This window comes from Wyeomyia smithii, chromosome 3, assembly GCF_029784165.1.
Source record: "Wyeomyia smithii strain HCP4-BCI-WySm-NY-G18 chromosome 3, ASM2978416v1, whole genome shotgun sequence".
NCBI lineage: Eukaryota > Metazoa > Arthropoda > Insecta > Diptera > Culicidae > Wyeomyia > Wyeomyia smithii.
In genome coordinates, this window is record NC_073696.1 from 5827127 (window position 1) to 5843758 (window position 16632).

The 16632-nt window shown below is 38.1% G+C and overlaps 2 protein-coding genes across 3 annotated transcripts in view; one reads left to right on the plus strand and one right to left on the minus strand.

The window, feature by feature from the left end:
* Positions 1 to 9547, plus strand: part of LOC129726485 (very long-chain-fatty-acid--CoA ligase bubblegum) — a 53775-nt gene extending 44228 nt beyond the window's left edge. For both annotated transcript variants that reach the window (XM_055683240.1, XM_055683239.1), the window contains exons 5-10: positions 7128 to 7229; positions 7285 to 7685; positions 7746 to 8196; positions 8250 to 8519; positions 8585 to 8705; positions 8915 to 9547. In XM_055683240.1, the coding sequence (XP_055539215.1) occupies positions 7128 to 7229; positions 7285 to 7685; positions 7746 to 8196; positions 8250 to 8519; positions 8585 to 8705; positions 8915 to 8988 (1419 nt within the window). In that variant the 3' untranslated portion in view covers positions 8989 to 9547. The remainder of the gene's footprint in view (positions 1 to 7127; positions 7230 to 7284; positions 7686 to 7745; positions 8197 to 8249; positions 8520 to 8584; positions 8706 to 8914) is intronic.
* Positions 9548 to 10686: 1139 nt separating this feature from the next.
* LOC129726486 (insulin-like growth factor-binding protein complex acid labile subunit) overlaps positions 10687 to 16632 on the minus strand; it is a 43028-nt gene continuing 37082 nt past the window's right edge. Inside the window, exon 4 of the mRNA XM_055683242.1 lies at positions 10687 to 10983. Coding sequence (XP_055539217.1) covers positions 10888 to 10983 — 96 coding nt within the window. The 3' untranslated portion in view covers positions 10687 to 10887. The remainder of the gene's footprint in view (positions 10984 to 16632) is intronic.

Sequence of the window (16632 nt, forward strand, 5' to 3'; positions counted from 1 at the left end):
CTCTGCAGCGATCCCATCCCACGTTAACCATTTCCAGCTTAATCAGTATTTCAAATGTTTGGGGATCAGTCTCCAGAACAGCCACCAATCGGTTGTAAGTCCAGTTCTCATTGGTACGAGTACGAATAACGCTAATATCGGCTGAGAGCGGTAGGTTGTTTTGCTTTTTTAATTTTAGTACAATATCGTCAGCAGTCAAGTCGTCAGACAATCCGATTATTTTCATTCTCGGTCTCAAAGGTTTTTGAATCGAGATTTCATAGTTCTCGGATAGAATGCCAGCAGCGGTATTAACAAATTTCTTTTTTTTCCTTACATCGAACAGCTTTGACGCAGAAGACGGTAGGGTCAAGCTTCGAGCGAATAGCCTGTTTTGTCAAATCAACGCATTGATTAGCCTTTGGTCGGATGATCACAGTTTGTTCTATTTTTTCAGATGTTGTCCGCTTCGGTGTTGAACTAGGCGTAAGAGTGCAAGTAGGTTTTGTAGCAGTGAGAGACAATTTCAGTGTAGGGGAGAACCGTACAAGACGCACCAGTTGGGTGAGATGGCCCGTGCTATTAATTCCCCAAAATACTTACACATGGGCTTTTTATGACGAAACTCTTCGCTATTCTCATAAAAACCCAGCTTCTCTACAGTTCTCATATAAAAAAGTTTGCCATAATGACTAAAATACTCAAAAAATTGTGCAATTGTCTGTGGCTCTGTCCAACATGTCATGAATTTTATTTAAGCTTTTATGATTAACTGACTTGTAAATAATACAAAAAACTATGGTTACCCTAACCTTTACACTTTTGGAGTTTATAATACTATGAGTATTTCGAATTATTTCACTAACTTTCGTCAACTTTTACCTAAAAACGATCAAAATTAAAATTGGGGCAGAATGCACTACGGAGAGCTTGCAGGAGATTGCTTGACAACTTAGAGCATGTTCCATTATTTTTTATTTTACCTTCGAGACTTTAAGCGCTTCTCACTTTGCTTGCTTATTTCTGCTAGTGGCATATTAGCCTACTGCTTTGGAGCATACTGACCTTTGTTGTGGTGCGTTTCGGTCACGGGCTTTTTTGGCGGCAATGATAATTTTTACCAAAAAAGACATTGAAATCGAGTAATTTATAATAAACTTGGTCATAAACATACAATAAATCCTACAATCTTCCTACACGTTCAATGTCGCTTTGAAATGATTTGAAGCGCTGTAAATCGCGCAAATGCTTAACTGGTGCATTTTGTACAATCCTCCCCTATATTGATATCAAACCCGATTTTGTTCGCAACCATATCACATACGAGTGGAACCTATTCAAACAAGCAGTTGGCGGACATTTTCACGAAGGCACTGGACGTTGGATGATTCGAAAATCTACAACGAACAGTTGGACTCCATAATTGAAAGGAGATGGCGAAGTAGGCACTGCCAAGCTGGCCTTAAGAAGTGCATGGAGAAGATTTTCAGTCATTCACAATCAACATTTGCAATCATTAGGATCGTTCTAAACAAACTGTTTCTAATTCGTTATCGTTTGCCTGAGTTCGTATTTGTCCATCGAAGTTCAAGTTCGATGTTATGCTGCGATTTTTTATTTACTGAATTATTTTGAAAAATAGCAGTTTAAAAAATTATTTAGTTTCTTCATTTGATTTTGACGTAGGACTACGTCTTACCGCACTATATCGAGATACATTCTGCGGAAACTAAAACCAAGGTGTAACGTCGGAATGAAAGATTTCAAACGGCTATATTTATGTAACCACATGATGGATCACAATAATCAATATGTCGTTGGATAGATAAAACTATGGACAATTTTTTGATTCTTCATTTAGGGTGTTGTATCATAATCGGACCAGTCAGAAAATGTACCATGATCGGACCATTTTTTATACACGAATTTTCTCAACTATTGAATAAAACACTGTATCAAATATGTACCCGTATCATCAAAAAACTTCTTTTGATGATGCTCAGAAGGTTTCATTTAGATTACTTAAGTATTACTATCATTAAAAAAGTTTAAAAAAATGGTCTATTCGAGCACAATTTGCCTTTACAATTGTTACCAAATCTTGTTTTCAAGCAGTGATTTTAGAATCGAATATTCAAAGATTGCAGTATATTTTCCAGAAATATGCGTCTGTAACATTTGAATTTAATGTAGGAACACTTTTTATATGAAACATCCGCTTCAAAGTTTGAGTTATTGGTGAAACGCGAAAGCCTGTTTTGTATCATGATCGGACCAGCTTTGAACCATGATCGGACCAGCCTACTTCTGAGACATCACCGTTTTACTTTGCTTATGCTCGATATACCCAATGAAGGATTTCACGTTTATTTCATTGGAACATAATATAAATGACGAAGCTTATTTTTTATAGAATAAAACCTCTCTAAAACGACGTAAGGTTCGCAAACTAAAGCAAAACCATTTAAAACTTCAAATAGGGAAAATATAACTCAATGTCATCCTTATTTAGGAAGCACTTTTTCCCTCGAATTTTCGAACAGTTTACGAGAGAGGGATAAATTAAAATATATGAAAATTTATATGTGACGTTTTGCGTGGATTTTTTCCACGATTATTTTGAACGGTAAAATGATTTCACGAAGGTGAGAAAGGTTTAAAAATTGATTGATTTGTGATCTAATGATAATATGTATATCAAAGTTATTTTTCAGTAACAAGACTCTCCTTGAGACTAACTACTTTTTGAGCTGCGGCAAAGGAAACGTAAGGCAAAAAACTTATCTTTGAATTTCGTTTAGCGATAAGGCTTAAAACGTCTCTCCGAAAAATGTCCTCATACAAAATTTCAACTCAATAGAACTTAAGGAAGCAGTGTCTCAAATTGACCGCTTTAACCTCACTTTTTCGACTGGTGACTAAAGGCACAGTTCATGCAATTGTCGATATGAAAATTTTTTATGATACCAAATGTCAAAATACTTGAATAAAACGCCGAGATCTGGTGTTTTCTCGAGAAAAAAAAATTATTGGAAAAACTCGACTTTCTGGGACTTAGAAATTTGTGTGCTGGTAAACTAATTTCACTTGTCACACTCTCATTTTCACTTCTATCAATCTCACTTCACGGAGCTAATTTTGTGACTCCACTTCGCAACGTTTCGCAATAATTTGAATAATTTTGAATAATTTCATAACGTTTTCGCAATAATTTGAAAAATCTTTGAAAATAATTTGAGAATCACGAAAAATATTTAACTTATCAAGCTCGAGCCAAACACCGTGCATGTAAAGCCCAGCACGCGAAGCGAAAAATTGCTTGAAGTCTCAGAAGCACACTGGTCCGATTATGATACATTTTTTGGTCCGATCATGATTCACCCTGGTCCGATCATGATACAAATTCTATGGTCAGGAAAAACGATATATTTAAATGAATTTACGTCAGATTTGCTATAAATTGTTATTTTTGTAAACTAGACAGATAGACTTTCCCGATAAATATATATAATTTATGATTACATGTTATATTAATGGTGCAAATGTGACATGAAAAGCGATGTACCTTGAAAATAGTCTAAATGGGTCGGATCATGATACATTACCCTATTATTGTCACGTTATTGTTACACAGTGAAAATTGAATAGAAGTTTCTAGGTCGAATTTTCATGACCAATGTACAAATCACATGCGAGCACGCCTGGCTCAGACTTCATGAGTAGACACCAACTGCCTGCTGTGATATCCTGTATAGCAGTGGCAAAAAAAATTTGACAGAATCTCCCCGTCCCAATAGGTCAACCAATGATTGCTTCCATGAGCCTAGACTATTTTGATGTCTTGAAGGTAAAGCTTTTTCGGAAAGTTTGTAACCACCTCCACTATCAGACGTTTGTACGTTCTGCTGTTAGAATGTCATTAAAACTGATGTCTTGAAGGAAAACGTGCTGGCACAGCCAACAGTACTGCACCGAGCAATGTATGAATAGAGCGCTGGTCACTCGTCGTCTATCAGTGCAGAAAAACTCGATAATTATTGTCTGTGTGCAACGAAGCCAAGTGAAGACTACATTGCCGCTGTCGACGCACAGTAAGGCGTGTTGGGTTAATGCGTAGGTATCGCTCTGCGATCTAGAACACAATCGAATTGCCGTTTGAATTGTCATCTCCTTCTTCTTCTTTCGTATAGTAGCAATAATATCAGAATTCAATATGATTATTCGGGTGTTATAAAATACGCTGCGCCGCCGGGGACAACAAAATTCTGTACGTGTCGGTAGAAGCAGCTAGCAGGGTATATACATTTGGTACATTGCACAGATAAAATGCGTTGTTTATTTTTCAACTTTACACTCTGTTTTTCTCAGATTTCTTTAAATAAATGAACATAGAGTATTTAAAACACAATAGAAAACCAAAACGCTCCGTACAGATCTTTGAATAGGCGGTTAAACGAGCTGTACTGATGATTATATTTTGTTAGCTAAATGAATTTAGTTCAATATTACAATACTAGTTGACTCCCGCGGTGGCGGTATACAGGAAAACCAAATTCATTTCATCTTGATATTACAGTTCCCACATTTTATGATTTGTATTTTTCAATTAGAATTTTTTAACATAAGCAGCTTCAAAACAATACCTTACTTGCAATTAAACAACACTATGCAAACATTAATTGCTGAGGCTAATGTTATTTATCATTTTAGCCCCGTTTGACTTTTGAAGATAACAGATATATGACTTTCAAATACGACATTTTTGTTGTTTTTTGGTATCTTGAAACTGATTAAATTTTTCAACATGTTCATAAAATTCTATGTCAATTTAAAATTTTCTGTGAATTTACATTTTCGACTGAAAACTGTAATTCTTTATCGTTATTTTTTTCACGAACTTGTAAGTGCAAGAAAAAAAAAATTATGTGACATGTGAGTGAGCTATCTTTCACAAGACAAATAAATATATCGAAAAAGTTTAATTCCTACTCAATCGTACTCAATTTAGATATGTATAGAAGGAAGCCTTTTCGCGTATTGAAGAAAATTGTCGGTATCAGAATGAAAAAGTGCTGCAAATAAATAATCAAAATGCAGACCCGGTTCGATTTTGGAAACACGCCAGAATTTTTTTTATAGCCAAAATCGAACCATGCCAAAAATCAACGGTTCTCTTTTCATGACTTTTTTACTTTTTTATGCCAAAGACGACCTTAACAATTGATATATCAATGAACTAGTTTTAGGTCTAAGTCGTTTGAGATATCGCTTGATGAATTTAGGCTGACGACCTAGATACTTGATATTACCACCCAAGTAATTAGAGGCATAGTACAATACCGGAACATGTTCCGGTCATATCTCAGGAATCGTTTTACCGATTCCGGTCATCCGCTTCGGCAACATAAAGAACCAAAATACCTTTCTTTTAGAAAATGTTAAGCTTAAATTGGTTAAAAAAATCAAGAAACGTGTGCCAAAATCGCACCGTGCCAGAAGTGAAACGAGTTTTTAATCTAACAGAACCTCAAAAGGAAATATATATAAACTATTGCAGTCCTACGTCAACTATGCGGTCGTGTCTTGGTTACCACCCTCCTACTTTTTTGACTGAAGTTTAAGTTGAGATAATTATTTCTTTAGGATGAGATGCATTGATTTACTTGCTGTCGAGTTCAATGACATTTTCTAGTGTAAACATTAGAAAATATATCATTTCGATCGGAGAAACGTTTATACGGATTTTATAAAACTAAACATAGTACCATTTCTGTTCTATCGGATTTCAATGCCTCGATAGTAATCAAGGCTTGGAACCCAAAACTTATCTTTAATTGATCAGAATTATAACCACAAATCTCTGGCGTTATAGTTACTTTTTTCCTTGTCAAGGACAAAACGTGTACCCGGTCCATGATAAATGATCTCCATAAACGTGTCCGGCAAATTTAGTGTAGGTTTATTATACGCGGCAGCAAATGTCGTTCATGTCAGCAAACTACGAAACTTTCGCTAGCCAAGCTGTCGGTAGACAGTGCTGTAAATTGAATTTGATGTGACTTTGAAAAGTTTGTTGCTGGGGTTTGATGCGAGACTTTATGATTTATTAAAAAAAAGAAGACGTGAAAGTGAGAATTAATTTCCCAGACCAAGGTGGGAGAGAGTATCAGTATAGGTTATATATGTCTACTAAAAAGCTTAAGTTGAGTCATTTTTCTGTGTACGAGTTTTCATAGGTTTTTCTTTGTATAAAAAGTTGTCTGTTCCTCGTGGCTGACAATCTACTGTTTAATGTGATATCATCATTTTATATCTGTCACTTGCTGGGAGGTTGTGCGAGAGTGATTTTCAAGGCTCCTGAAGGTCACACCGCTTATGTGATGTCAAATTGTTGCCGGTTATTTTTGCCATCCGGACACTTTTTCATCGTTAGTCGTATTTATGTTGCCCTCCCCAGGATATCTGCTTTTTTGGTTGATTTTCGCTGCGTCAACCGGAAGAATGGCGATCGTTACCCCCCCGAGAATATGCTGTAATGTGTAATAGTTCAAAAATGAGTGATAATTTACTGTAAAATAATGAACAGATGCCGAGCACAAATGTTTAAGCAGAAAATCGACACATCGACAATCACCCACTGTGGGGGGTGGGGCGGCGTTCACATCCCGCAAACGGTTTGCCTTATCGCGTACCATCACAGTTCGATTGTCATTTTTACTCAACCACCGTGACAAGCTTTTTGTTTCCCACGATCTTTTCGGCACGGGTCCTTTTTCACTACGACCTTCCCCGTTCTTCATTGCCACGGTATACCATCCGACATCTTCGCAATCACAATCATCATCATCATCATCATCATTAGTTTCATCGACACCATAAATAACTGTGGACAATTGTATATATTTTTAGAGCATTGCAGAAGCAACGGAACGACGAACAGAAATGTTAACGCTAATGGAAGATTGGTGGTCGCTTTTTTTTATTCGATTCTATTTTTTGGGGGCAAGCCAAAATTGGCACTGAATCAAAATGGCCAGACTTGGTTGGGTGCAATAATGTCAATTAGCTGCTGTTTCCTTCCAGAACATCTGCGGCAACATTTTCATCGGAAGTGTAATTTTGATTTTTTTTCTGCCTCTTTTTCGCAGTGGTCCGAGGTGGAAGAAATGAACACTGACGATGTGGAAGAAGAGTTCCGAAATCGTCTAGCCGATATTGGCATCAACCGGTGCTGCTGCCTGGTTTATACTGTAAGTATAAAAGTTGTATTACAGATGAAATGTCACTAACAAGTTTGCCACACAGTCCGGAACGGTGGGACATCCCAAGGGTGTGATGCTGTCCCACGACAACTTGACGTGGGATTCGTACACAATTGGCAAACGTCTGGATCAGATCCAGTCGGGACAAGAGGTGCTGGTGTCCTTTCTTCCGCTTAGTCACGTCGCAGCCCAGATTGTGGACATTTTCCTGGCGTTACAGTTTGCGGTGACGGTGTACTTTGCCGACCGAGATGCGCTGAAGGGATCACTGATCACGACACTGCAGGAAGTTAAACCCACGCGAATGCTAGCGGTGCCACGTGTTTACGAGAAGATCTACGAGAAAATGCTTGCCGTCGGGGCGCAGAGTGGTTCTGTGAAAAAGATGATTTCCACTTGGGCTAAAAGTGTAACACTGCAACACTATTTAAATATGATTGAGGGGTTAGTTGTGGATTATTTTATTAGTAGCATCCTTAACTAAATTGTTTTTATATTTTTCAGAAAACCGACAAATTCGTGGCAATATCGCTTCGTGCGTAACTTTCTGCTGTCGAAGGTGAAAGACGCGCTCGGTTTCGGCAGGATCATCACCCTCGCGACCGGTGCTGCTCCGATGGATCCCGAAACGAAGAAATACTTTATGAGTCTGGATTTGCCGATCATGGACGCGTTCGGCATGTCCGAAACATCTGGCGGTCACACAGTGACCGCCCCGGACAGTTACAATTTCTCCACGGTTGGAAAAGCGCTCGGTGGCTGTGAGGCACGCGTCGATAATCCGGATCAGAATGGACACGGGGAGTTGTGCTTCCGGGGACGAAACATTATGATGGGTTATATTGGCGAGGCGGATAAGACCAAGGAAGCTCTCGATGAGGATGGATGGCTACATTCGGGTGACATCGGGTATACTGACGAACATGGATATGTGTACATCACTGGAAGACTGAAGGTATTGAATATTGGCATGGAATTAAACAGGAAATTACTTTTAAATAATTTCAGGAATTAATTATCACCGCCGGCGGTGAAAATATTCCCCCGGTACACGTGGAGAACCTTGTGAAAAATGAACTGCTGCAGGTGAGCAACGCACTCCTGATCGGTGACAAGCGTAAGTTCCTGACGATGCTGATCACGCTCAAAACGAACATCAATGTGGACTCAGGGGAGCCGAAAGATGATTTGACGCCAGAAACGATTGCATGGTGTAAAGAACTTGGCGTGGAGTACACTAAGTTGAGTCAAATCATTGCCGCCGGGCCGTGTCCAAAGGTGAGAGACAGGTTTCTTGCTTATAGTCAGGTTTGGAGATTGAAAAAGCATGTTTTTTACTGCAGGTTCTTCAAGCTATTCAGGAAGGTATCGATCGAGCGAATAAGAAAGCCATTTCCAATGCTCAGAAAATCCAAAAGTTTGCTCTTCTCTCGAAGGACTTTTCTGTACCTGGAGGGGAACTCGGTAAGTAAAATTTTTTAAATTGGAATAACATAACATTTTAAAACTATGATTTCATATTTGCAATCAGAGAAATTTTTATGTTGAAAAGTTTAACCTCTAAAATCAGTATCAATCATTAAATCTAAACTGTTGATGCCATACAGTGTTGATGTGCAATCCGATTCGATACTCACTCAAAATAATTTTTCGTCATCGCCTTTTCATTGCAGGACCCACCCTAAAGGTGAAGCGTAACATCGTAATGGATAAGTACAAGGACGTCATCGAAAAATTCTACGTCTGAATGGACTGTGACATTCCAGAGCTCCTTGCCCCGGGGTTGGGTTAGTTTACCACCCAACACATTTGTTATACATGTTAGATTGTTTTTTTTTTTTTTTTTTTCTATTGACAAGTAATCTTGAATTGCTTTTTGTTTTTCGTTCTTGTTACGTTAGCTAGTTTTGCAGTAGCGTAAATTTGTATACTTGTAAGATGCTCGGAGGGATTGAAACCAGAAACACCAGTGCCGTCGACGGGCAGCAATATGGGACTTAAAGACACTATGTTTGCATATACCAAATACCTTCGGTTAGAGGATGCTCTAACTGCGTAAGGCGATATTAAATACAGACCGTACGGAACTGTCTGACTCGAGCGGACGATTGATTTGTGTATAAAAATTCTAGTTTAGTTTGTAATGATTACCTCATTAGAGTCGTTAAATGATAACATCGGCAGTGAATCGCAGGTGATAGAGAAACAGACCATATCACACCGTGGATAGGACGGGAGAGAGAGAGAGAGAGAGTAAGCGTGAAAGGAAAGTAGCTGCTAATTGAATAAAATCAATTTTCTAAGAAGCCGATCAAGCTTTGTGGGGGGGGGGGGAATAATGAGAACGACCTAAATGCCTGCGGGCGGAAGTGATACAATACTTCTTAGGTTAGGTTTCCGTACTTCGCTTCGCAGGCCTTGGACTGAAGTGAATCAGCAAGAACAACTTTAGCCGTTCTTCATGGGCAATTTCCTGCTGGAGGCCTGGTACCGCGCAGAGATTGGTGCATTTAAAATTCATCACGTCAGTAGGTCCTTCTTCCGATAAGTGACTGCTCTGGTGGTGGTCTGAGCTCTGGTTGCTCGGTGTGTGGTGAAAGCCTGGATAGAATAAATTATTATAATGAATTCTGACGATGACAGAAACGTAGTAAGACATTCGGTGATTAGTTAAACTTATTAAGAAGAAGGACCTGGCAAGTGGTGCTTGATGTGTGAGCAATATCGATTAACTTTTCAACTCTGCAGGCTATTCGAGTGGCGTGTATATACGTATTGAACTTTGCAGCTGTGAAAATTTCGCAACAGCCGGGACTGCTGGACTGGAAAGTAAGAAAGTTCGACAGCTTGTTAGGCATGGGCTTAGATGCTGTGCATGCAGTTGGTAAACATCAGTTCCCAATATCGGCAGTGTAACTTGTATTAGCCAAGACCTATCGGCTCTGTGCGGACCTAAAAAGAAATTATAACTTTACTGCTAGGGAATACTTTCCGGTTTGAAGACAAATTTTGTGGTGAACTTTGACTGTTAGTTTACTCATGCAACTTTGTGCGAAGTTGAGCGCCTCGATGGTACGAAGTCGGGCTAGGTATTGTTCGGCAGGAAAATTTATTTCTTGTAAGTTTGGTAGTGCATAGATGTGCGCAGCATTTTCGCTCGGGGAGGGGTTACCTAAATGAATTTTAGGATCTTCAGAGTAAAATGGCTTAATTATGGTAGTCTTCTAATTTCACATTCAAACTGCTAGAGAGAATGCAAAACATTTTTATAACTGATCAAAAATAACATTCTAAAGAATGTTCTCAGCTTTGAATACTTTTAGATCAATATGTTTTAATTCAGCAACGCATCACGCCTGTCATATTGACCAGCTGCCCTACCTTTTATTATTGGAATCCAAATGGGATAAAAACGATGATATACCAATAAAACCGAAAATAAAAATCCAAATAAACAGCGGATCATGCCGATTTCATTTATTTTCATGCTTTGAATAAAACAAATTTATGAAGATATGCTCTCGATATTGTCGAGTGTATGAGGAGCGGGAAAACCCTGCGAAATACGCAACATCGCGCTTCAAGTTAATTGAACAAAACTGTACGATACTCCAACTATGTGTGAATGAGCGAAATAAAAAAGCAGCTACCCTCGACGGTTGGCTGTGCAATCCGGTATCTCTTTACCGACACCAGCTCCCAAAGCGTCGACATCGAGCCCGTCGAAACCGTGACACTCCAACTGGTGACCGGTTGCAGTTTTCCCAGCGCGGCGTAGGTTCGAATGCGCGAATTGCGTACCACATTTTCAGCACCGGTAGGCACCCGCAAGTGATTGTTGGATTTGTTGACATTGCGGCAACGACGAAAAAAAAAAAAACGGTTGAAGCTCGTCACCGAGCAGTTCGATGATCAGCGAAACGGCGTCGTCGTTGTCGTTGTTGGCGTCGGTCCAATGTTTGGACAGGCAGCGAATTGTGCACGGAAACGGTTGTTGACATCGTGTAGGTAGCGAGAGCAGCCCGGGGATGATGAGAAGCGCACCGAAGTTGATGTGTTCCGTAGTTTGGTAGGTGAAATTGTTTGGACGATGATCCGGTGAAAATAAGAACAAAAGAAGAGCAATTTTAGTGGATCCATTGTTTTTTTTTTTGCGAGCACTAAATTTGTGTGTGTGCGCACTGGTTGTGAAAATTGCAACACACAAGAGACTATCTACGTCGCCCTGTTGGGAGGGGATTTTATAAAACAGTGTTTTCATGTGTAAGCATGGAGGAAGTGGGCTAATGGGAAATAGTTTCAGCTTCTGTTGACTGTTGAACAGGGGGTAGCACAAAGTGGCTCATTGGATATCCTTTTTTCTAGTAACACTGTTGGGATGCTTTCAAATTAGTATAATTGTTTTTTCCTCTATGGAAAGCTATGAATATTTGAAATGTTTTGCTTTGCCACCTTTTCAGCTTTTAGGTTTGAAGGTGCTCTCTGGATATTCACATAGGTACATATTTTTCTGGTTGTTATGGTAAATGAATAGTTCATAGCCTGTTTTTTGTATTTATTTGAAAGTTTAATGATACAAATGTTAAGAAAAATAACCATGCATTCCCTTTTTACGAATGTTAGTGGGGTGGAAGACACGCAAATTATCTCAGCGATGAAGGTGAGACGGCAGGAATGGAAACAAGATGGATTGACAAACCGGAGCAACAGTTAGCTGTAGCGATGAGTTTTCCTGTTTCAAAGGAGACTGGGATTAAAAGTATGAAACTTGGTTTTCTAGTGTATACCGTTGTGTGTTACATGAATCGAAAGGTCTCGATAAGGTAAGTGAAAGTTTCTATGGGGCTGAAATAATTTGCCGGCGCGCCGGAGAAAAAATATGGATTGAATTCTAGTTCTACTAAGATTCGAGCCCATGACCATTAGACTGGGACACGGTTATATGGGAAAAAGCGATGGTGTTATTCTTTGAAGTGGAATACTTCTCTCAGGAAGTTCGGCTACATAGGGATGTGAAATGAAAATCTAAAACCGAAAAAAGTGAAAAATATGTCCAATTTCAAATGCTAATAAATCGGTTAGTATTCGATGGATTTCCTTCGTTCTTGCAGCAATAGATTGAAAAATCTTCTAAGATTCTTCCCAAAATAAAATAATTGTAATTTTATTATTCACACTATCAGGGTTGTTACAGTCGGCGCGGATTACGCGTTTTTTGCGGATTTTGCGTTTTTTGCGGATTTGGCGCGTTTTTACTACTCTATGGCGCGGATTTTGCGAAAAGCCTTGCAACCTCCAACCTAAAAATTAGGATATCGACTGCTGGGCTGGCAGCACCCTTTTAGAGTTCTATGAAATATGGTGGGTGTGTAGTAGTGTGCCAATCACTTGTATGAGAAAAAAGTAATAAAAAAATTTAGGAAAAAAAAACCCTATACAAAATGTTTACCTGCCCGAAAAACACCCTGTGCGAAATTTCAGGTCAGTTGGATTTGAAATGGGGTGGCGCAAAACGAAGTTAGACCTTGAGAAATCCGAAAAATCATAAAAATCATGACTATTTTCAGAGAATACCAGATCTCGACGTTTCATGCATTTATAAGCTATCTGACACCAAAAAATTTTCGAAAACCGAAATTTCATGCAGCCAACCCCTCTTGGGTTCCGATTTTTCACTAGGTGTTTTTTCGGGCATGGTTTCTTAAATTTCTTCTATTTTTTAAAAATTATCTAGACTTACATTCAAAGAGGACTGAAGTTTTTTTTTGTAAATCGATATATCTGAATAATGACAAGAGAAAAAAGTCGTCAAAGAATGACTTTGAGAAAGATGTCTGAATTTCCATTTAAAAATATTGAGAAAAATAAATAACTGAGATCCTACAAAAACAAAACTTTATCGTAACCGTTATGTGCTCGACAATAAAACACCCTTACGTGCCCCCAAAATGGTCCTTCGAGAAAAGATTCTACTGGGGCTTAACTAATAACATAACTCTTTGGATGTTATGTGGTGGTCCTGAATAGATTCAAAACGGCAACTGTGGTCGATTCACGGCCTATGAACGTCATCCCTGCTCCGAAAATACTCATATTGGGTGGTATTTGGCCATTTTTGGCTGATTTTCATGAACCGGAAGTTGCCACCTTGGATTTCAAAACGACGTCTAGGGTCGATTTCAGGTCATCCTGATTTCGGAAATACCCATAACCGTGTTATTAAGTTCTGAAATCACATGCGTCTCATCGACGTCAGTAATGATAAGGATTAGAGGAAAGTTGTCAAGGGCTGGCGTATAGAAAACCGTCTGGAATTCATTGATTATTCATTGAAACTCTTCTGAACATTCCAACATGGTCACTAGACTGGGACACGGTTATATGGGAAAGAAGAGATTGTGTTTTTTTTCTCGCTCCCATGCACTTTACGAGTTTCTTATAGGTCCTATAACAACTGTGTAACTTTTCAGATCGATCGGTGGAACGCCCGATTTTTAAAGCTTCCATACGATTTTATATGGGAAAAACCACTTTTTCAAAACTTTTTCTTTAGAGATGTCCAGTTGGCTCCTAAAAATATATTAATATATGATATTTATAGGAAATTTTCCTGGGAAAAACTCTTCTAGGCGCTACCTTGCTTGTGAAAAAAGATAATCACCCCAGACTGATTGAATATCTGACAAAGGGCTCACCATAGAATTTTACTAGCAATACTGCTGTAGCATGCTGCTGTTCTAAATTCAACCATGTGATGAGAAAAAATATCGCTTAAATTTATCTTGGAGGCTTCCTCGAATTCTATGAGCAAAAATCACCCTTTGAAAACTAATTCCACGCGAATTTTTTTCTCATACTTAAGCAAGTTTGCAAAAGCAGCATGCTGTAGCAGTGTTGCTGGAAAATTTCAATGGTGAGCCGTCCGTCAGACATTCAATCAGTTTGGGGTGAATAGCTGTTTCTACAAGCATCGTAGCGCCTTACGGACTTCAGAAGAGTTTTTCCCAGAGAAATTTCCTACTAATATCATGTATTGATATTTTTTTAAGAGCCAACTTAACATCTCTAGAAAATAGTTATTGAAAAAGTGGATTTTCCCATATAAAATCGTATGGAAACTTTAAAAATTGGGCGCAAATCGGGCGTTTCATCGATCGATCTGAAAAGTTACACAGTTGTTGTGGGACCCATAAGGAACACGAAAAGTGCATGAGAGCTAGCATTTATTTTTTGTCCCACCCGAATGGTCACTCTTAAGAAAAAAAAGTTTTTCTAACAAAACTTCTCTAATTAAAAATCTCAAATTAGTTCAAAATGCAAATATCCAATATTGTTGATGTTTTATTTTTTTTAATTTCAAACTGTTTGTTTAGGTAAAAGAGAAAACAAAGCTACCAGCGCAAAGCAAAGCAAAGCCTTGGTGCTACAATCCGATTCGGAACTTAACCTTCTGTTATACACAGACTTCGCAGCCGACTGTTAAGTGTACAGGACAATTGCGGGGCTAGCGTTACGATTCTACTGATACTCACAGTCTTTCCCGTGCCGAGACTCGAGCCTACGACAACTGGCTTGTTAGGCCAGCATCGTACCTTGAAACGCCTACCTAGCAGTTGCATCAAATCGTCGTTTGAAGTATTGTTTACAAAAATGTTTACGTACATTAATAATCAGGGAATCTACCGGGAAAAGCGGGAAAAAGACGGGAATTTCAAATCACCGAAAAAAGACGGGAAAAGCGGGAAATTAGGCTTCACATCAGGAAAATCATCCTCCTGCATGTCTCCTACGAATGTTGTCAATGAACGAGTTGTAGCAAACTAATTCCTAAATCTGGAAAATATATACATTGGATTAAAAAAGAAAATCAGTTATTTTTTAATAACCTATTTTTTTCCACATTGTAACGATCTAAAATTGATGTCATTGAAAAACTATTTTGGCAATACAATTTTTGATATATCTCAGAGTTTTCAAGACGATTTCGTTAGGATGTGTTGTATACTGTTTTAAAAAAGGAGCTCAAATTTATCGAGTTCTTTTAAAACTGTCAAGCTTTTGTTTAGAAATGTATTAAAATTGCTTTTTACGCAGTTTTTGGTTTGGTTTTTCACGTCTTTTTTTAATGCGAATTTCGGAATTTCCGTGGTTTATCGTGCGGATATCGTCGCGTTTTACACCGATTGTTTCAAATAATATTCTTTTCAAATTGCTTATTCAGAGTGTCGGTTGAATTTATTTATCGGATTTTAGAGAATTTCTCAAACATTAAATTGGTCCCAAGATCGAAACTCAAAAAAAAATGTTTCGAGATGACAGATCTCAACGTTTTATGAATTTCCAACACATTTACCATAAAAAAATAATTTCAACAGTTCCATGTGAATTTTTTCATTGGTCACTTTGAGGCATTTCTTCCCGATCGATGTTCGCTTGAGAACAAATTTTGCATGAGAAGACAAAACTTCTAAGCGATAATTTAAAACGATCGGTGTTTAATTTTTTTCCATACGTTCCATTGGCATTCAAGAGCAGTTTTACAAAGAGTAAAAGCAGAAGGAAGATTGTCAACGATTTTGAAATCAAAAGGGCGCAAATTGTGCTGGTTTCTATGAAGGTACTCGCTAAAGTCGATAAACAGGTAAAGGAAGAAAAATTTTTGAAGGAGAAATATTTTTCATAGTTTTAATAACACTATTCTCGCAAGGATATATATAAACATGTAAAATTGATGTTTTTCACATATTTTTTAAAAATAAAGCACCGAGAAAATTTAAAACCTATCATCAGGAAAACCGGGAATAAAGCGGGAAATCGAAAATTGATTTTGAGTGGTCACCCTGCATTAAAAAACGTTTACTTGAGACTATTCCATGTTTCTACAGAGGATGTTGTTCAGACTTTCCGAAATCATTTTTAATGACATTCAACTTATATTTGAATGTTAGACCTGAATTCGAGTTGAGGGATTTTTCTACTTTTCCGATTGTTTCTACTTTTTCGAGTTTGGCGCTATACGTGAGTTACATGTATTTAATCGTTTTAATAACTTTTTTTCTAGCTAAAACTTATCTCGTCCTTTTGAATTATTTTCAACAAGATTTTTTGCAAATTTTAGTAAAACTTGCTATCGTTTGCAGCTCACGAAGATTATTAATTACTTATTGAATGTTCCGGCAATATACGGGTTTAAATGGTTATCCATCACTTTCCAAATCTCGTCAATCAATTCTCACTTTTTAGGTCTAAATTATGTCTCACAGGAATTTTACTCGTCATAATCATACTCTTTTCAACGAGAGAAAATCGCGAGAGAAAAAATCATTGCTACGGGCATTTTACATTTGTATATAAGAATTTCCAAACAACATTTTTGGTCAGCATCATTCCT